This window comes from Onychostruthus taczanowskii, unplaced genomic scaffold (assembly GCF_017590055.1).
Source record: "Onychostruthus taczanowskii isolate IOZ18803 unplaced genomic scaffold, ASM1759005v1 scaffold5, whole genome shotgun sequence".
NCBI lineage: Eukaryota > Metazoa > Chordata > Aves > Passeriformes > Passeridae > Onychostruthus > Onychostruthus taczanowskii.
In genome coordinates, this window is record NW_024502568.1 from 1,252,704 (window position 1) to 1,274,545 (window position 21,842).

The window sequence follows — 21,842 nt, forward strand, 5'->3', positions numbered from 1 at the left end:
TCTAATGAAGCTGGTGGGAATTTCTCCCATCACCTTCAGTATGAACAGATATGAGCCAGTGCTTGTGCAAAAAAAAAACCAAAACAAAACAAAAAAACAAAAAACCAAACAAAGAATAAGAAAATAAATACACCCTCCCAAGAGAGCCCAGCTTTTAATTTAGGAGCACACTGTAAGAGGGACGTTATTTTGTGCATTTATGACAGCATAAACAAGAATAAAATTTAATATTTATTAGAATTTCTTCCAGTAACAGCATTCAACATCTTAACAAAGCAAGTTGTGAAGTCTTAAAAAAATCTAGGATTACAAAAAAAGTTAAAATAAGTTGTTTCTTATATTTAATGGCAACAAACAGGGAACCTTCTATTTAAAAACAAACTTGTCATATAAACAGCATTATTTTAAGAAAATGTGATTAAGATGATATGTAATTTTCAGAATGGACACACAATGTACAAATATCAATCAGAATGAAACAGAGGGGTGGAACACACTATCCCCTTAAGATTTCAAAACAGGCTGTTTGAAGAAAGGGGAGGGAGAGGGTTCTTTCTAGTGAAATAACTTAGAAGATACCACACAATGGACAAAACCAGAGTACAGAAGACATTACGTGACACCCTCATTACAACACCCCCTCAACTCTGGTTATACAGTAAAGTTAGTAAAGTGCATCTTTAAAGACTTGTCTAGTGAAATAGCTTTTCCAAATATAAAACACAACACGTGCAGTAACAGTTAAATCATAGTGTAAGTTTTCAGAAACTCATTTTTAACCTTTCATTCATTCAAGAAGAAAAGTTTTAACTGCAGTAGTGTTCACATTATTCTTCGATGCATCCTCATGTGCTTTTGTTACTTGGCAAATCTTTAAATACGGAGCATGGCGAAATTATGCAGTTTAAGCAAGTGCTTCTCTCAATTCAACACAATTCTTCAACAGCAGAGTGGCCACATGCAGCACAACCATGTCAAATTTTGGGAAGCTTTGGTGCACTAATGATGGGGTTGGTCTCCTGTAAATACCTCCGTCCTGCACTCTTGTAGTCGTAGGTGCAAGTGTGAGTCTCTGCATAGCGGTGTGTTGCACAGAAGTTGTTTCCACATCTGAAGAATCAAGAATATAAGTTACAAGCTTTTAGAAGCTTTTAATGCTCTGACATGCTGGTAGCCATTTTGCTTAACCATGCCTTAGATGAAAGAGCTGTTTGAATTGTTACCATCCTTGACTGATAACATTAACTGGTGGGGTACACAGAATGACATTTTTCACACTGAATATTTTAGTTTTGACCCAACAGTTTCTTCAGCTGGGAAGCTAAGCAAAATCAGTACTCCAGGAACCAGCTAGTAAGGAGTCAAATACATTTATAAATTAAGAATAATGAGCTATGTTTTACTTTCTTTCTTTTTTTTAAGGGCCTCACACAATATTAGTTGGTAGCTTCAGACGATAAAACCATGGACAGTAATTCTCTCAGGTGAAATCCACATAATGCATTTCAATTCAAAACCACAACATCACTCAGACAATCAAAACGGCTGTTTTCAGCTCAACTTCTGCCTGGCATAAACTCAAATGAGCCATTTAAGATTAATAGATACAGATTTAGTCAGCTGTTAAGACATCAGACAAACTACAAGGAACGTAACTTCCTGGAGGACTTCAATAGGCTTCATCTACCCAGTATCCGTTGCAATTTTCATGAGTTAAGATCAGGATTTTTGCTTCAAACTTGACAGCTCTGCAGCTAAGAGTCTTACCAGAAGAAAAGCATACTTTGAGTGTTGTTAATGATCTGGAAAAGTGCTTTATCTGGAGACCCATACTGGTGTCCTGTTGCCTGATTATTTCATAGAGATGTTTCCTGACAGCTAAACACTGATACCACTCAAAATCAGAATTCTGTTGAAATGGATTAAGCATTACCCAACAAAATTCACTATTACACTACAATCCCCTATTTATTTATCTATCTAGGTTCATAATAAACTCTGCAGCTGTTACTGAGGCTTTGTGTGCCTCGAAATAAATTTGCTTTTCTTCGGTTCTTGGCCCCATAATCACTTTTCTCATTTGATTGTTCTCTATTTGGTTTATCCTGCTTGCTAGTAAATGGTCCTATATAGTTGCTCCTTTTGAAACCAAAACGAATGCTATTCTTGGAAATGAGCCATCACCCCCTTAATTTTTAACCTTAAGTAAGCTGCTTAGTTACTTTTAGAAGAGCTTGCAGCTATTTGCTCATCAGGAAAGTGAGCAGTGTCCAAAACTGTTTCAAAATCAGAGACTGAAGAATCAGTAAGGAGACAATTCCTCACCCTGAAATTCTCTATACAATTCCCAGTGGCAGAAGTTCTTTTTCATTTTGCTGTAGTTGGCATGAACCAAGATCAGCTCCAAATGCAGCCCTCACAGTGCAGCAGTTCCCAACCTTGACTAGCTCATAAAAAACATTATGTGGGGAAAAATACTTTGAAAACTAAGATTAACAGAGCTGGCTTTTGTCCTGTGTTTGTTGTTGTTGTTGAGGTTTTTTTCTGTTTGGAGGTTAGTTTTTTTTGTCTGTGGATTTTTTTGTGGTTTCTTTTTACAGTTTCCCAAGACTACAACCAAGCGCCAGGTCTCACAGTGTTGTCTAGAAGTAAGGATTTGGAGGACCAGCACTTTGGTGTTCTGTGTGTGAGATGCTCTAAGTGCTCAAAGGTAACTGAAGTCTTGCAAAAAGCAGAACAGACATCAAAAATTTGTTGAACAAAATTTGTGTAAATTCACAAACTCTGAAGATATGCTGCAATAGGGAGAAATCAGAGCAATTTCTGAGAAACTATACCAAAGCTGCTTTTTCCTCAAGTTGTTAAAGGTATCGTTATGGATGAGAAACTTTGCAGAACATGTATATGTAGAAACTTTTTCTCCCACCAGTATAAAGTGTCATTGTTTTTTGTTATCTGTTAATTTCCTGGTATCTTCCATTCTGTTACCTTCTCATTCTTGACCTTCCTGGAAGAACATACACCTCAAGAGCAGAATGGGGGCAACATTCTCAAGTTCTAATTCCTGCAGTTTTGCTGAACTGGGAATTGCAACTTTTTTGAAGGTTGCCTTTTGATTTCCTATGCTTAAGGAATACCATGCAGCAAAGAAAACTTTTTGGTTAACTCAGCTATCAATTTTAAGTAACAGCTGGTTATATACTCAGCCTACCTGCATTCATAGCTGGTTGCCAATCCAGTTTTCTTGCCACAAAGAAAGCAGTGCTTTGAAATTTTCTTTTTTGCTTGAATTAAGCCATTCACAGGTGGAAGATGGGTTGCTTCACCTGCTTTCAGAAGCAGAAAGACAGCAAAGACATTTTAACTTACTCACAAACTAGTTAAATGTTATCTTTTGAAACACAGATTTGTTTTGCATTTCTTAGGATACTTCAGGTGGGAACCCCAAAGTGTAAAAGGAGAGGGGAAAAATAAACCACGAAAGCCAAAACAGGAAACACACTTCAAGCCTATGTACACCTCTGGAAGAGGCATCCCAATGCACAGAACTGTTGTTTTGAACACCCCTTAAAAGTTCACGTAAGCAAGAAGTTACAGAACAAATCAAGAAACACATCTCTTAATGGTCTTCCCAGGTGTGAAATGAACACGGAGTGTCACTGGGAAAGCACTGTGCACAATGGCTTTACAAAGAATCAACTGGGCACTCCAGTACCTAGCATCCAATATAGTCAGTATACCAGTTTGCCAAGTAAGTACTGCAACATCTTGCTGGTACTCCAGAAGTGCAAGAAAAGTATAGTATTACACTACAGGCCTCTACTTAGCTATATGGTTACATTAGGCACTTTGCAGATGTTTGTAAAATTTCTACACTTAAAAATTTATTTTATGTTTACTTTTTGCCATATAATTCTTGGCTGTTGCTTTATTAACTGGAGATCATGTAACGAAAAGGCTTCTCCTTTCTTCATCTCCTCCCTTCCCTCTGTGGAAGTAAGTTTTTTCTCCACAACTTCCTTAAGCATATTTCCCACATCTGGATCAGTAAAGTGAGCAATGCATCCGTTCAAACATTCTTTCAGTGTTTCTACTGCTAAATTGTCAGGATGCTCCCAAAAAGTTCTCATGAATTCTCAAGTATTTTGTGTCCAGTACACTTTTAATCCCAACAGTCATTTCTTAGTTGAAATGCAGCAGACTACACTCAAAAGTAGCACCAGGCAGTCACTACACATCACAGTCATCACTACCAACCACTCCCACCCCATTCCTATTTAGCATTCAAAGTTCCAGGCAACATTTGTCCACGCTAATGATTTAGTCATCTAAAAGCACACCATTTCAGAGGCATCGGTTAGCCCAGTCTGTGAAAGAGACAGAGCTTGAAGACAGTTGGCCCTGTGGATCTACTTGAACAGGAAAAAAAATACACCTGTCTTCACATTTACATCCCTACAGCAACTACAGTGAAAAGTGATCTGTCCTTTGGCCAGTTTTAACAGATCATCACCACATCTCTCTCAAGAGCCTGCATGATATGACCACCCCAACTCATATCCAGCATCTTTTGGAAAATACACTTCTGTCCAGTGTAAGATTCACCAGAGGAGTGTCTTCTTCACAGTCCTATCCAAAGTGACTCAGGTGTTAGCAGGCTTCCCCATATGCAGACAAGGCTCTCAGGGTACCACCTCTGGAGCAGCAAAGGACAGACCTGTTTACTGACTGACTGCCAAGTCAAAGCTGCACCCACAGCTGTGAAACAATGGCACAACCCACTCTTTTAACAGCTTTTGCTCCAACATTGCAATTACATAATTTTTTCTGTTGCAGCTGCTATTTGAACACCTATTGTCTAGCTCATTTTCTACACCTGGATCTGCAATACATACCTACCTCTTCCTAAGGTCATACAGAAAGAAAAGAAAAATTGCTAACTGCAAGTCCAAGATACATAGAAGAAAAATTAAATGCACTGAAAATTCTTAGCTCACTGTCTTAAGAGCTTTAAAAGCATTAATTTAGACAATTCCTTTCCTCCCAGTAGAATTAATCACATAAGCAGTTAACATCTATGCATAACACATCTTTTTTCAGTAGATGTCAAACATTAAGCACTCCACAGTTACCAAGGCTAGGGTGGAAAGAATGACAAGCACAAAAACCAGTAAAATATCTGCACTGTATCTATGTTCTGCAGCATCCATGCCCTTATTGCTTCCTCCCCACTTTTTTGTACTAAAGAAAATGCTACTGATAAATTTGGCTCTGATTTTAATAGACTCAGAAGTATTCAGAGAACTGATAATTTGGAAACTTCAGCACAGTAACTCCCATTTAGATCTACAGATGACGTGCAGGATTCACTAAGTATTAAAAAAGCTAAGGAATAGTTGCAGTTATGGTCCATCTAAGATCTGGATCCCATCTGCTTGTTTAAGAATTGCTTAAAATATTAAAAGGTTAACCAAGCTATAGAAGTATAATACAGCAAGGACTCCAGAAGCCAAATGCCTTACAAAGAGAAATTATTTTTGTCCTCTCTATGCGTGATGTATCAGGAAAGATTAAAGATTAATTTAATCTTTAATTATTATATGTTACTTACCTACTCTTTTCCCTACAGCTGCCATACTTCCATTCATTCCAAGCCCATGTGCAGACTAAAAAAAAAAAAAAAAAATGTCCACAAGGAAATTACTAGTAGATGGAAATTAAATGGAAAAGTAGGTAGTCTGGTATTAGCTTATTTGATATCAATGTTTTATCAATCTACACACGAAGAGTCCAAGAAACTTCTGCACACTTTTACAGTTACTATTCTGTAACATAAACCCTTACTCTCAATGGCTGTTTAATCAATCTCCCCACACTTCAAAATCCACCAAAACAACAATGTACATCAGACAGCAGAAGCTTGGCAAATATGGTGCCAGTCACTGGGCACACTTTGGAATAAATGACAATTAGTGAGCAGCAGAAGCCAGATGATGCTTCTAACACACACACTCATAACTCTATCACTACAATAATTCGTAATTTCAGTTGTGAACTGAACAACCACTTTAATCTTAATGAAAAATTACTTCTAGGACCTGTTTAGATAAACAGGCTGTTTAGATATCATCAGCCATTCAGAAAATAGTTTAAGACAATCAGAAGTTTAAATACACCACCCACAGTCCATTTGCCTCTCCTGACAAGACAGAAACACACACACACAGTAGTTTTGTAACATCAGTATCACAAAACCAGGAAAACTTTGATTTCTTTGGATGTTTGCATACTCACTAGAATATATTCAGCAGCTTCATTTGGAGGAGCAGTTTTCCTAAAGCTTTCTTCCTGAAAATGCTGCAGGCTTGTAGGCAGTGCAATACCAGAAGTCCGAAACCTGTCAGTCCCACAGGAACTCTGTAAACTTTCCCTGTTTGTGCTTCGGGCCAGCGAAGCCAGGAATCCTAAGCTACTTACAGAACTCGCAGGTTCTTTGGATACCTTGCTAGCCACATCTGTGATGTCCCTAGCCTCTGCTTTAGAAATTACATCAGGTCTTTTGCCAAGTGACTCTACTTTCACACTACAAAATCTAGTGGTCCTAGGAAAAGAGGAGTCTGCTATACTACGTACTTCCAACGATCGAAGCACATTTGGGGAGGCCGCAGATCTCAAGTTACCAGCCTCGAAGCATCTGGGCTGTGCTTGTGGTTTCAGAGTACTGTGATGTGCCACTTGCGCTGAATACCGGAGGGGAGACAAAAGCAGATTTTTCTGAGGACTTAATTCACGAGTACTGAGAAGACCAGTCTCCATTGCTGCAGTGCTCAGCACTTTGCCAACAGGTTTTCTATGCTGCTCTACAACCTCAGAATCTTTGTCTCCATCAGGCAGTTCAAGCTCTGGGTTCACCTTTCCTATGTCATATATCTCACTACACTGTTCAGCAGTGCTGCCTTCTGTTAAAAAAGTAAAAGCATCTGGTTCAGGTAGATGTTCGTCTTCTCTTCCATATAGTTCCACGTTTGTCAGATGTGGAAACAAACCAGCATCCTCCTCACTTGCTGAGGTCACATTTTCAGGTGCTTTTTCTGAATTTGCAGGCAGGGATGAAACAGGAGTCAGAATACTATTTGTAGGTAGCTTTGCATTTTCTAGTTCAACGCGAGATATTTTCGGTGGTAACCTGATGCTATTGACTGGCTGAGACCAAGAGCTGCTCTGCCAAGTGTCGTCTTCCTTCAGGAAGTGATTAGCTGTGGATGGCATTGTTCTACCAGCAGTGGCCAAAGTAGCCAATGCTGAAAGTGCGTTTTGGGGAGACTCTGACTGATGCACATTCCCAGGAGGAGGTAGGCACGACTGTCCGATGTGGGGCAGCACTCTGAGAAAGCGGTGACGGGCAGCAGCCACCGAGCCACTCGATGGTCGAGGGGTCATGGGAGGGCGAGGCTTCACCTTGACGGTTTTCTTAGGCTGTTAAAAAAAAAAAAGCCCAACCAAAATCAAAAATCACAGATACAACAACAATTAGTATTTGAATTCCAGTTGCACTCAAAAGACCTGACTGAAAATATATTCTGAGGAATTCAGACAGTGTAAGGCCAGATCACTCTTTCTACTCCCTCATATGATGCTAGCCATCAAGACTTCATCCCAACATCTGAGTGATAAAATAAAAGATTATATCAGGAAATGTTTTCAATAAATAGGTGATCTATCAGAGAAACAGAAAAAGGAAGCCAGAATGTCATCAAAGTTATCCAGAGGAGCTTCAGGTCTCAACCACAACAAAAAATGTAATGAAGTATAATCTCTTCATTTTACATCTAGGTAACCTAGTCACACATGAGCACCAGTTTACTGTTTTATTTTCAAGATAATATCATTCCCATATTTCACTTTATAGGTTTTTCAGTTACAGTATACCTAACAAAATTTCATTTTAAGAGAAACATTGACTTTTACCAGAGCAGTACTGCAAAACAATTCTATTTAAAGTACTGGAAGAAAAAAACCCAAACAAAAAAACCCACAAAACCCACCCACCACCTACCCAAAAACTCTACGCTTGCAAATAAATCCAGGACTAGTAATTAATTATTTGAATGAAGGCAAGTAGATCCAAGGAATGCCAATGCCCCTCACCAGAACATTTATACAAACAATAGCTGAGAAATCATCTACCCATGACAACTTGACTTCTCAATATGGCAGAGTATCTGATCTACTTTTTAGAAAAGGCAGCACAAGGAAAGCCCACGCCATTTTATGACAGAAAAACTGAAATCACAATTTCACCTTTTTACTCAGATTCATGTTCTCCATCTTTGCCTTGAGCAGTTTCATTTTGTTCATAGTAATTGAATTCTCAATAATCTGTTGGCCAGAAGGTGATGCCTCTGTCTCATCTTCATCATCAGCATATAAATTATAAACTGAACCACCACTGAAAATAAAAGAAAGTTTGTATTCACCCTCTAATGAAGTAATTCAATTACATTTTCAATGCAGAGTATTCTCACAACTAGGAAGTCATATCCGTAGTTGATCTGTTGACAAAACATTATGTAAAACTGTATGCAAAGATATTTCAAATCCATTTATCCACATAAGCATCCCTTATTACGGCAAGGTGATGTCGCTGAAATCTGCACACAGCCACGCTTCTGGGAAGTTGTTACAGCATATACAGTTGGTTCACACTCACTATATATTTTCCCCTCAGAGGGGATATCCAGTTCCACAAATGTCTCCTGAAGATATGGCCAAAGCTGTTAAGTGTGGGACTCAGACAACAAGCTGATCAGTTTTCCAATTAACCAGACACTGGCATGGAAGGAAAAGTCCAAATTTCTATCCATCCTGAGGGGTGTTCTCACCATAAATGGAAATGGAGGGGTCACCCATGTGGATGTGATATTCTATTTCTCCTTTTCAAAATAAAAAAAAAAAAAAAGAAAAAAAAAAAGAAAAAAAAGATCAGTTTAGGTTTCCAAAGATTCCAAAGAGTCTCACATTCGGAAAAAAAAATAAATAGATTAGAATTGCTAGTCCCAAGACAAAATATTTTAAGTCAGTAGTCACTGGAAGTTTATAGCATGACATTTCCTTCTTCCATTCTGCGTTCTAACAGAATCTAAATCTCAAGGTTTTAAAAATCAGCATCTAACTTGTTTTTCCTATGAAGCAATGAAGCATTAATCAGTAACACATTCAACATTTGACAGTGAAATGAAAGAACCATTAGGACTGTCCACTTCATTACAAACTGATGCATTTTCAACACTGTAGGCAGGACATTTTAAAGAGTGTTTTAGTTCTTCCATTACACTGTCAGCATCTAGAAATCACGACAATCAGGCAATTCCCCTAATTCCCCTGTGTTCATACAAATGTCTTAGCAGATTTAGCTTAAGTTTCTACTTTCCAAAAGAGATCAAGGAAGAACTGAAATTCAAGTGGAAGTCAGTACTAAAAAGAAAATATCACTAATTAGAGCTGGCATCTTACCTGATTCTTAGAAATACTCTGCTGCCTTTAGAGCCAGCATTTTTTGCACTGACTCTCCAAATCCAGTTCCTAAAATGTAACAAAATTCCAAAGGCAGCACAGCTGGAGTGTGAAGAGCAAGATAGCAGCAAATTCAAACCAAGAGTCAGCAAAATAGACCAGACATTTCTTACCAAACCCTGAGCAATTCCATAGGGGAACAGTCAGCATATATATTACATATACATATTTCTCCTGGTAAAAATCCAACACTAAAAAAATAATTTCAAAATTTTATCTTTACCAAGGTTTACATCGTAATTGTTATCTTTTTGTTCCATTTTCTGACAAATAGGGGCCAAAAACACACACAGGGAAGAAAAAAAAAAATAAAAAAAGGAGTGACAAAAGGATTTTTTGTTTGTTTTAATGTGATAGTAAGATTATAGATGTTGGACAGAGAGTTTTGATATTAACGATATTTTCAGGCCTTTTTACAATTAGTAAATTTTATATTTACTTTGTCCATAGGTGTCAACATTCCTGAGCTCTTTCTTGTAAAATGCATGTCTCAAAAATTATTAGCTTGCTGAAACCCTTTTGGCACCACTGTCTGACAGTCCTCCACTACAGTTTCAATGCTCTTCTAACCCAGAGACAATGATCACTGTATGCATTCACACTTTTGTCAAGTTTTAACCACTAACTCAAGCACAAATAAAATTATTGGGAGAACTATAAAAACCAAGATCAAAACCAACGTCTCATTTCTAAATTTCAGTCGAATTCTGCTCCAGGTATCAGCAATGTGGAAAAGGATGATAAACACAAGCTTCAAAATGCTTAGTCACCAATATACCCACACATATGAACACATCTGTCAGTATGCAAAACTAGTAGTTTTCAGCAGTATTCAGTGACCCACAGCTTTACCCTATAAAGATCAGACAAAAAGGTCTGATTTGCTTCCATTCTCTCCTCCCTTTGTTACTTTCTCCATTTCCCACAGTCTCACCCAGCCATGGTGACAAACTCAAGAATTAGGATTTCCTTCCTCTCCAAATTACTATCTGCTTTACTAGAAAAGCTACTAAGTGAACTCCTATAGACAGCACAGAAAAAACAGAAACAACTGAAATAGAATGTTTTCAACTCAGGTGGCTTCCAACCCAACTGGTTCACCTAACCAGCACATTTCTTAAGCCCAATGTATTTGACTTTCCTGTGTGCTGCTGTGCTTTGAAAAGCTTACCCAGGGTACCTTGCAAGAGCCAAATGAGTGTGGTTTATTCCTCCCATTTGCAACGTTTTGCCAATCTCAGTAAAATTACTAGTAAATGTGTACATTAGGATTACCCAATGGAAAAGTACAAAGACTTTCAGACCACTGTCTATACTAGTTTTAAATGGGAAGAAAAAAAATAATCAACACACACTAAAATTTGAACACGTAGGCAGATACCAGAGGGCCCGTTCTCCTGAAAAATGAAATTTCAAGCTCCTTATGACAACCCCTTGCACTAACTCACAGTATAGCATCCATGGTCCCAGCTTTGTGAATGGGTTTCCATGTTCACTGGAGCCAGAGGTTAAATAGGAACAAAGTGGTAACAGCAAGAACAAGAATTACACCAGTCTGCTCATCTTTCCAGAAGTGTATCCAGCCCAATGCAGCAGGCAGGTTCTGAGCCTTAATCAATTATGCTTTTTTAAACCTATTTACAATAAACTTATTTACAATAATACCATATGTGGCTATTTACTGAAAGAGCACAGGGGCTGAAAGATAAAATCACAGATCTAAAATATTTGTATCTTTTCTCTTTCTTGTATATCAAACACTAGGTCTCTTTATACTCTGTTTAACAATGTGGAAATTCAGCTTTGGTATTTCTTTGTGTCGGTGGTTTTTAAGTGTGGATGTCTTATAAAAATTTTTAAGAGTAGCATCACTCTGAATACAAACCATATAAACCCAGTATAAAGCTCTTGCTTTCCTTTTGCAAATAGGAATAAGAATAGTCACTTAAAGCACCTTGAGCCTTAGCCTTGGAGAAAACACAACTAGTTCCCAGAAAAGGGACTCCTTTCCTCACAGCTGTACAAATATTAAGTTCTTGAGAGGATAAAAGTACCTACCCAAAAGCTGCAGTATACAAACAGAATGCAATAATTTTAAGTAGGTATCCATTTTGATAAGTTTTAGGAAAAAGACTACCAAACTGTTAACTACAAGTACAATGCAGTAGGTAAAGTGATACACCAGATCAATGGATTCTGACAGTAATTGACACAAGCTTGGTACCTCAACATTAGGTTTAATTACATCCAAAATCTGGCTGTATTGATAATTATGATTTTCCTGACTAATCATTTAGCGAAGTCATGCCCATAGGAAAAAAAATTATTATGTGAACAGGGAAATGTTTACTAAACTACACAAATGCGTTAAGATTTTAGAGAAAGTGCTTAACAGAAGTTTTTACTATCTAATAAAATATTGATTTGACTCTCCTGTAACATGTTCTCTTTCAGAAAGGGCTGGAATGCTGAGAATTGCCTGAAGTATGAAGTCAGTTTTATCTCACTATATTAATGCACACAGTGATAAGAGAACCATCAGCACAACCACTGACCACAAAGCACTACTGTGCTGTTAAGACAGTTGCAACAATTTAATAGCCCTTAGGGAACAATTCTTTCAATATGCCAGATACTCTTCTGATAAAACAAATACAGCTGAAAATTACACAGCAACCCACTTTTGAAGAATAATACAAAGACTAAAACCAACTTTACCTCAAAGATTCAGACAGTGGTGTTAAAGTGCCATCGCCCCGGTCAACCACACGGAAGAAATTCAAGCGATCTCCTTCGCGATACACTAAGAAGGTGACTTGTTTGTTGGACGGCCCTTTCTCCCAGACCTTGTCTCTAGCAGGATCCATGTATTCAGCCATTTCCCTAATAGGGTCTTTCACAGGAACTAAAAGATAAAAAACCAAAATAAAACCAAAGTATTATTATTATTATTGTTCTTTTGATCACTTCTGAGAGCTCAGCTCAGTTTATAATAGGAATTCCCAACCTAGAAGACAGCAATGCTGAGTTTTTTCCCAAGTGAAAATTATCAATGGAATTTCTTCATTTTCACTCCTGTACAGATGATCCACATAACCATATAAAGTTTATAATTTGATTGTAGCAATGCCTGATTTTTATTGACCATATTTTAAAAATTATTTGTATAACGACATTCCAGGATAATTTTTTCTTCAAGTGAAGAATTGCTGGTTTTACGACTTCAGAATTTATACATACAAATATACTTAATTTAAGAGTAAACAAAGTCCACTTGATATGCTGAGAGAAGATGGAGAAAAAAATCCCCCCATTTTTTGTTATGTATTTTTCCAATTAATATGGAACTGAAGTCTCATTGTCTAAAATGCTTACCTAAGAGAAGCTCTTTACAGTTACAAGACATTGCATGAAAACTACCATCTTTCTTTAACTTCCTTAACACCTACCTCTTCTGGTGTTAACAGGTCCACCTCGCATAGCCAGAACCAACTTCAGAGTGCAGCCTTCTGAAATGCTGTAAATAACAACAAATACATTTTTATAGCATTTTCTGTTGTTCATGCTAACAATTATTTAGAAACATTAATTAGGAACATAATTTTATTCCATACTTACTTATAATCATCCAAACAATAGTCATCCTTCAGTTCCATATTATTCCAAATTAAGTGCTGCTGAGAGACAGGAATACCTAAACAAAAGAAACAAACAAATGACTTAAGGCTTGACAAGAAGACTTCTGGGGAATTTTGATTTTTGAAGAGTGTGGGGCTGATGGACTGAAACTGGATCACAGGAGAAAGAAGAGAAGAAGCAGGACAAGGACAGCCACTTGAGCAGTCTTCAGCCATGACATCCAACCTCCATATAGTTATTGAAACCAAAGGTTTTCAGAAGGCTTTAGCTCACACACAAAGTTCAACCTTCTGGCTCAGCAGAGAGTGTGTAGAAGTGTTCAGATGTTTCAGGCTTACTGAATACTTGCTTTTTCCAGTCATCAAATAAGGGAGGCTTTTTCCTGTTATCTGAACTTCAGAACTTTAGGTCTACTGACGGGAAAAACAGGATAAAGCTCTACCTACAAAACTGCTGAATAATTTAATCACAGACTGCTATTTTGTAATACTCACAATACAGACATAATCACATTAAGGTGACTGGTGCCAGCTCTATTACAGGGGCAAGAAGTGCAAATCTGTTCTTATCCCTGCTTGTTTTGGGACCTCAAAGTTTAGTAGCACAGCATTTAAATTAAACTTCATCCTACAAACACTTTTGTTTCATTCTGGATTTTTTTCCAAGCCATCAGAATGTTATTACTATTATCCAGTAATATTCACTTTCAATTAAAGTTCTGGGATGATTTGGCTGTTTTTGTTAAAAGAAAGTAAGCATACTGAATATCTGTCCGTATTAAAAATCTGTGTTCTATACAAATAGAATCAAAATTCTACACAATTTCTGTCTGCATAGTCAACTCAGATACAGACGTAATACACATCAAAGTTAATAAGAAAAAGCTGGTACAACTTGAGGTCTTCACACATTTTTACTGCAATGCTAACACATTCTGAATTTCAGACAGAATAAAAATGAAGACAGTTACAAAAGGATGAGACATCTCAGACCACCCCAAAAATTTATATATATATATATATATATATATATATATATCTTCCTTCCAGCATCAAAAGGAAGTTGTTTAATTTGTCTAGTGAAACCCAGGTAATTAAGATCTCACTGTACATTCATGACAAATGTTAATTAAAATCCATATCTACAGAGATCAAGAACTACTTTTTCAAAAAGTTCTAAACACTATTTCTCATACTAAGAAACAAAATCTATAAATGTATTTTCCTAAAGGTTACATTAAAATAACCTTATCTTACATTTTTATTCATTTCATGTTCAGATACTTAAAAAGAAAATGCAAGTGACAGTGCTACACAGTAAGACATCCCTAAACACATCTGCAGGAGGGGTACACAAAGCTCAGAGTCTTTCAGACAGTTCCCAAAAAGGTCTAAGTTTTTGAAGGCATGTGAGAATGCTCAGCAAGCTGTGGCAGGGATCAGAAAAGTAGTCCCTTGCTAGGCAGAGGAAGGGCACAAAGCTCCAAATACCCGTCAATGGCAAGGAAGAAGAGGGGATCAAAGTCCAAGCACAATTAACAGGCAAGTAGGAGACACCCCTGTGCAGAAGGGGGAGCACACAGGGAGGAACTGTCATTGTTTTTCTTTAGGCTTTACAGAAGATGATAATTTCCTCTTCTCACCCCAGCCCATATCCAGATCTTCCCTGTTCTGACCAACCAACAAAACTTTACTCCCTCTGAGTGCATTTAACAGCAATCTTATATCCTCAGAAGCCCACAGGACTTTGTAAGAAGAATATGCTCATACAGTAGACTAACATAATTACTACTACACTGCCAGCTACTTAATAGCTGGTTATTGCTTATGTTTCAAGTCAGCAGTGTAAGCAAAAGAAAAAGCTGGCAATAGCCAGTGAGTCTACATTTAAGTTTTTTGTGTTGTTTTGCCCTCCTCTGATTACAAACAATCTGATTACTGTCTGCATTTGTTATGGTTTCAGCAGCCTCCAAGAAGCAATTTCCAATTACTTTGATAAACTGAGAGAGTATTTATTAAAAAGGCTGGCTTGCAGCTGGCAGTACTGGAGTGAAACATGGTTTTGCTCATTCAACAATGACAATGTATTTTTGATGAAATGAACAGATGAAAAGAGGATACTTTGCTGTAATTAGAAACAGACACATCTTTATTACTAATTCCCTTTTATACTGCTTTCTTAGAATTCTGTATTTATATACTGAGAGAAATAGTATGTGCTTTATAGCTTCAGAGACAGCAAAATATTCATCAGCTGTCCCTTTTCTGGATTTTAATAAGGATTTCTTGAGGAGACATTTGCACAAGAGATCATCATGTACAACTGCCAACAAAAACGAGAACTGTGAGATACCCATCCACTATACCCTCTCCATAAGCAGTACATGATGGCATCACTGGCCTGCCCCAAATCAGTACTGAGAGGTAAGCAAGGCAATAAACTACATCTCAATGCTCAAATGGAAATGAGCCAGCCAGCTCATGCTACAGGAGGACAGAAGAGTCTGCAGACTACAGATTGAAATGGCTGCAGGTACACTGACAATGTGACCTACTAAAACAGGGGAAGGAGAGGAGAGGAGAGAAGCAGCTACCCTATCCTGTCTTTGAATCAGCATATCACATACAGCCTTAAGCTTCCCTCCCTTACTCTTCTTTTTGGCATGCTAAGTAGATTCACCACAGAAACTGATATTGCCAAGTCTGACATGGGAAAAAAAAATAGATTTTCTGTAGATTTCAGAAAAAAAGCCTTGATTTTATGTTGTGGGTATAAAGTTCCTATGTTTAAAAATGCCACATATATTTCACTGTCAAAATTCAAACCGCACTTACCTTTCTGTCAATGTTGAAATTGATGGAGCCTGGGCTGACAGTCTTATTTCCCCCACAAACTGGCTACATTAGTAAAAGCTGGAAAGGCCCACAACTTACAGTGGCAGGACTGTTTTCCTAATTGTTAAACCGCCCAGTTTCACTTGAATGACAGTAACTATGGCAGCATACATGGAGTCAGTACTGACCTACTCTTTGTCGAAGGGACTGACTAAGAACTAAAGACAGCAAATCACCAGCAACTGAATGCAGGCTAACAAAATTTCCTGACAAAGGTGACCTTACTTACAGCTTCCAGATGCTGCTCTGGGCAGCCATCCACTATGAGCAGAAATGTCTCCCAGCTCAGACAAGGCACAAGCTTAAAAAATGCTTCATGAACTTCTCTATCAGCACAGTAAACAGGCAAATCATAAAGCAAACAGAAGATGTAGGGGGAAAATAGCAAACAGAAAAAAGCAGGATTGGTTCCATTAAAAATTCATGACACTTGTGCAATCCACTTACTCCAGTCCTGGCAGAAGCACAGCTATTATCTTCTCTAATGCAAATAGTAACAAATGCCATTTTGACATACTCTGAATTCACCGAACATTGAAAGAAATTACAACATCCATATGAAATCTGCTTGACATTCTTCTAGTTCCTTTTATTTAATGTGAAGCTGCTGTACACAGGCAGCAAAATAATGACAGTTAAAAGACCAAAGAAAAATAACAACTCACATGATGAACTGAGTACACACATACACAACAAAATTACTGCTGCATCTGTCGTTCCCTGCTGAACACAAGGGAACACCTACTGAACACTGAAATCAAGATGTGCTCTGAAAGCTCGTTCTCTTTTTCCCCTTTACAATAATACAAGAAAAAGAGAACATCTAAATTTTCATCTAACAAGGTCGAGGTTTCCATGTATATAGATCATAAAATTCAGTTGCAAGTACTCACCTAACAAACCATGACCAAGTTGGTTTTTATTTTAAAGCTAACTACATAAATGAATGCCCTAACACTCTATACTGAAGAATTCAAATTAATTCCTGCAAGCTAACAACAATAACACCACCACTACCAAATCCAAAGCCTGCCTCCTCCCTTGAGACTCAATCCTATCTTTCCCAACAAACACACTAACAGGTATTACCTATGGTTCTTTAACAGATTAATTAACCACTACTACAAATATGCTACCTGAATGCTCTGTCTATAAAACACTGTAATAACTGGTGTTTCCAAATGAATACTAAACTCTGCCCAGCCCAGCAGTTACAAGGATTTGTGCAATGAAGAAAGCAAAAAGAACTCAGGTAAAAAACCCCATTACTTCCTCTTTCAATGATTTTTTCTTTTTTTAAAAGCTACCCATGTTAAAGCTCAGTCTTTCATGCCACCTGGAAATTCAGATACCATCCCATCCATGTCCATCAGCACCGATTAACAAGTAGAACCAATGGAGTAGGTAGCACTGCTAGCAGCACTGTGTGTGTATTCCAGTTTTTATCCCACCAACAGAGACAAACAGAGCTATTTCTTCCCAGGTGAGCTCCTTAAAGGGCTCAGTCAGTGAATCTGAGACTATGAGTGATTTACCCCTGGGGCTCCAAAATCAACTCTATAACAAATCTCCTGCTTACTGCACATAGGACATATTTGAGGACAAATGCCTGGATCTGATCCAAACACACATCAGATATGCTATAACTTCAATTTACAAGTAGAAGACTTGCACTGAAATTTCAGCTGCGTTAGAACCTGTAAGTTTCATGTATATTCTTTACTAACTAAAACCATTGAAAACACATAGCTGGAAACATGCAGCTCTTTCTCAGTAAGGTACCAATGTCTAGTACAGCTGTCTAAACAAAGCCTTTCCATATCAGATCACTAGCAGGGATCAAGAATGACAAACAGTATCTGAAGCAAAATTCCTAACATGCCATCCACATCATGCTTTTTTGTTACTGTGAAGACAGTCTAGAGCTATTGATTTTCCAGCTGTTGACAAAGATCAATCTGTCTTGTTTTAATTTTATTATTAGCCTCTTACAATTAGAGGCACTGGTAATATTTCAACAATTTGTTAACTTCTGACACAATTACAGATTTTTTTCTTGGAACTTTCAGGTCTCAGCTCATTTTTCCAAAACATCTTTTTTTTTTTTTTTTTTTGCTTATATACTATCATCCTCAACATCCAAACATAGAAAATACTCATAACTAGGGACCTCATGTAGTCTTCCAGCACTGTAAGAGGCATTCTCCAACCAGAAGTGCAGCTTAAATAAGAGACATTCGCATCCCATGAAAGCTGACACAATACAATAATAAAAAGTGAAAACCAGCAGCAGAAACAGATGTAAGCTTTCTCCTTCCCATGCTAAATCACAACAATATTACTTCTGAATTTTTGCTCCATCTGGGTGATTTACTGCTTGAACTTGTGCACTGTAATAGGAACTTTGTCATTGAAAAATTGTTAATGATTATTTTACATGCAAAAGCAACCCCAAATGCAGCATACAATTAATTTGTCATTGTGTATCTGTTTCATCCACACGTAACTGATCAATTTGTTTTCACTCTGCCTCCCAAAAATCATTAATCAGGGCAGTACAAATATTTTAACTCTGTGTCAAAATATTTAAACTGACTGTTGACAATTCAAGGATAAGCACCAGTGAACTCATCTTCCATGTTTAATGAAATTTACTTATTAATTCTATAGAGCAGGCAGCTAAGCCATAATTACTTTACCATCCTATGCACTACAACATGCAAACAAAATTCCAGATAAACATTATTATAACTTCAAACTGAGCTGTTTTTCTAATAAGAAATTAGGATACTTTTGTAAGCTGTAGGTATAACTGAGTATGACTATTCACAGTCTCACATTTTGGACTACAAGGAATTCAACTCCCTCTTTCTCACATCTTAATATATCCTTTAAAGCACCACTGATACTGCCCAGATAGCCTGCCTTCTTCTGTTCTCTACTGCCTATGCTACCTTTTAATTCACTGTTAGTTAGCACTCTACCCATGTCTCCTACACCTATATTCAATTTCAAGTAGGAAAACCCCTTTCCTTTTCTTGTTTCACCTCTAGCCTCCAGGAGCATCTTGACACATTCTCTAACTTGTGATTAATTGCAACCTTGTCCACAGCAAACAAAAGCCCACCCACAGAGCTGCAGTGCTGAACCTACAGGGATGCAAGATCCGCTCATCTGCACAGAGGAGCTTCTGCTGTGTGCATCTTGCCAGTAAATAGGCCCCTCTGTTGTTGCAATGCTTGTGTGTTTTAAGACTTGTGCCAGCTGTCTGGGGTTTTTTCCATCCACCAGAGCAGATTTCCATAAGAGGAGGAGAGTATCTTAGATTCCAGTCAACAGCATTGTATTACATCTCCCAGAGGATGGGTTCCACACAGACAGGATTAAAAACATATACAGGTATAGCAGGGAATGAGAGGATCCCTTTTCTTAAAATTACCAACTCTGATATGCTCAGCTTCTACAGCTGTACAGTTCTTTAACACCTCCAGAGTGAAAAAGATGATAGAGGACACAATGCTTAGACTATGAATATATACATATTTCAAATCACATTCTTTCATGCAAGGTCATCCTCACCACAGAGGAAAAGAGGTAAGAGGGGACTAACCTACACTTATTCTTCTTGCATAAGCATCAGGACTGGCCTCATAACTTAAAGGAGATTTTCACTTTGCAAAATATGTCAAGTTTATCACTTTAAGACAAAGCATTGCTCAGCCAGATGTCTACCAGCAAAAGATCATTCACCTAAACAAAATTCAAATCAGTAACTTAAAGCTGCCTTTGGGATTTGCCTGCACTGCAGTTACTCTTGTGACTGCAGTATCATAAAAAAACCATAAACTGACTAACCTAATCAGCAACAAACATAGCAGCAAATCTAAAGTATGCTCAGTTATAATATACATATATTGCATGGCTCGAATTTATAACCTTGCTAGTTAACAAACAACTTGGGTCAGAGAATCCAGAGACTTTTTACAATTAACCTTAATAACTGGACATGGGAAAAAAAACCCAACCAACCCACCAGAAGAGCAAACATACCAATTGCAGCAAAGCCTAAGCCATGAACTTATAGAAAACAGAAAGAACAGAAAAAACAACTCAACTTCAATTAAACCTAGGCATCTAGTTTTTATATATACTGCTAAACATGACATTTAAGTTTTCTGGTTTGATTTTAGCAATTATGCTTTTAAAAACAGGACTTCTTCTAAAGTCATAAAGTTTACACTGAAATAAGAGAGAATAGTACCTTCCAGTCTTTGAATTTTAGCTTTCACAGAAATAACTGTTTCAAAGGGGGAAACTCGCAGTTCAAAGCAGGTTCCTGTAAGCGTTTCAATGAAGAGCTCCATAGTTTCATAGAAAGGAAGTTTGTAGTGAAATGGTCCCATATTATCTTTATTAAAAAAAGGAGGCTCTTTCTTGTTGGCCATTAGAACGGATTTACAACTTCCTTGTAAGAAGATCTGTCAGGAAACTACATTCCACTTCTAGCCAAGGCAGCTCTGAAGACACGTGTAGTGCATTGCTGTTCATCTTTAGGATTTTTCACCTATAAAGCAAACAAATATAGTTCTGACAACATCTAAACGCAACTGCTAAAGAGAATTTAAATTCATTTTGTGTAAAACGGTTGTTAAGAAACACGAAGTTATTACCTAGGTAGGGCATGATAACCTCAAATTATGTTACCAACGTTGTAGTTTTAGGGCTCTAATTCTAGTCAGCATTCCAGACGCAACCTACTACCTTTGTTATTTTTGTTTCCACAAGCTACATGACAACCAGACGCCCAATGCCTCCAGACAAGAGCTGAGCCCTCGGCAGTGTCACAGCTATAGGAAAACTCCAGAAAGGCGTAAGAACAGGGCCCGCTCCGGGCTCAGGGAAGGCAGTTGGAGCAGGGCCGGACCCGGCAGCCGAGCGGAGCGCCGCGAACAAAGGACGCCGAGCAGCTGCCTCGTCCCCGCCGCGCCTCGGGGCGGCCTCGCTCCCCGGGCTGGCCGCGGGCCCCGCCACCACTGCCCCGGCCCCGCTTCCTCCCGGGACGCGCGCCTCGCCGGCGGGGCCGGGCCCGGGGGGCTTCGAGCACGGCCCCCCTGCCCCGCCGCCCTCGGCGCTGCGGCCGCAGGGTCCCCGCAGGAGCGGCGCTCCAGAGGGCCCGGAACTCGCCGAGCGAAGGTGGCGTCTCACCTCACCTGCCACCGCCGGGCCCGCTCGGGGGGAGACACGGTTCCTCTCCCCCCGCGCCGCCCCGCCCGCCGCAGCTGCCGGAGCCGGCCGGGCCCGGCGGGACGCACGGACTGGCAGCACAGCCGGAGCCGCCGGGGGCAGGACTGGGAGGAGCCGCCCGGCAGCCCCCGCGCTGCTCCGCCCTGTGACAGCTCCTCCCGCGGGCCAATGGGACGGCCGCTCTCACGAACCTCGGCCAATCAGCGCCCCAGGGGGCGGGGCTCGCGGTGCCTCAGGGGCGGGCACCCGCCGGGCCGCTTGTTGTGGTCGTTAAGACGCGGGGCGGCAGCGCGTGCGCAGGGAAGGACCCGGATACACTTCCCCATCGGCGGCAGTGTTGAAGGCCGGGCTGATGGGGATTCGGGCAGCCCGCTCCGCTGGGAGGTGTCCCTGCTCAGGGCCGGGGGCGAACGGGATGGGCTTTCAGGTCCCTTCCGCCCCAAACCGCTCCCTGAGTCTGTGCAACGCCCCCAGCGCTACCGGTGGACACGT

General features: G+C 39.2%; 1 protein-coding gene across 7 annotated transcripts; it reads right to left on the reverse strand.

The window, feature by feature from the left end:
• Positions 1–250: 250 nt before the first annotated feature.
• ZFAND4 (zinc finger AN1-type containing 4) lies at positions 251–21,446 on the reverse strand. 7 transcript variants are annotated; one of them, XM_041415792.1, is made up of 10 exons: positions 21,312–21,446; positions 20,368–20,670; positions 13,192–13,267; positions 13,023–13,090; positions 12,292–12,478; positions 8,302–8,449; positions 6,295–7,476; positions 5,612–5,666; positions 3,212–3,329; positions 251–1,110 (listed from the first exon to the last, which is right to left on the reverse strand). In XM_041415792.1, exons 2-10 carry the CDS (start codon positions 20,549–20,551, stop codon positions 975–977), a joined length of 2,154 nt encoding a protein of 717 aa, XP_041271726.1. In that variant the 5' UTR covers positions 20,552–20,670; positions 21,312–21,446; the 3' UTR covers positions 251–974. The 7 variants fall into 7 exon arrangements, with proteins under 7 accessions (XP_041271726.1, XP_041271725.1, XP_041271730.1 ...); XM_041415791.1 differs by having other exon boundaries at positions 21,317–21,445; XM_041415796.1 differs by lacking the exon at positions 21,312–21,446 and adding an exon at positions 20,868–20,947 and having other exon boundaries at positions 3,212–3,326; positions 6,634–7,476.
• Between the last annotated feature and the right edge of the window lie 396 nt (positions 21,447–21,842).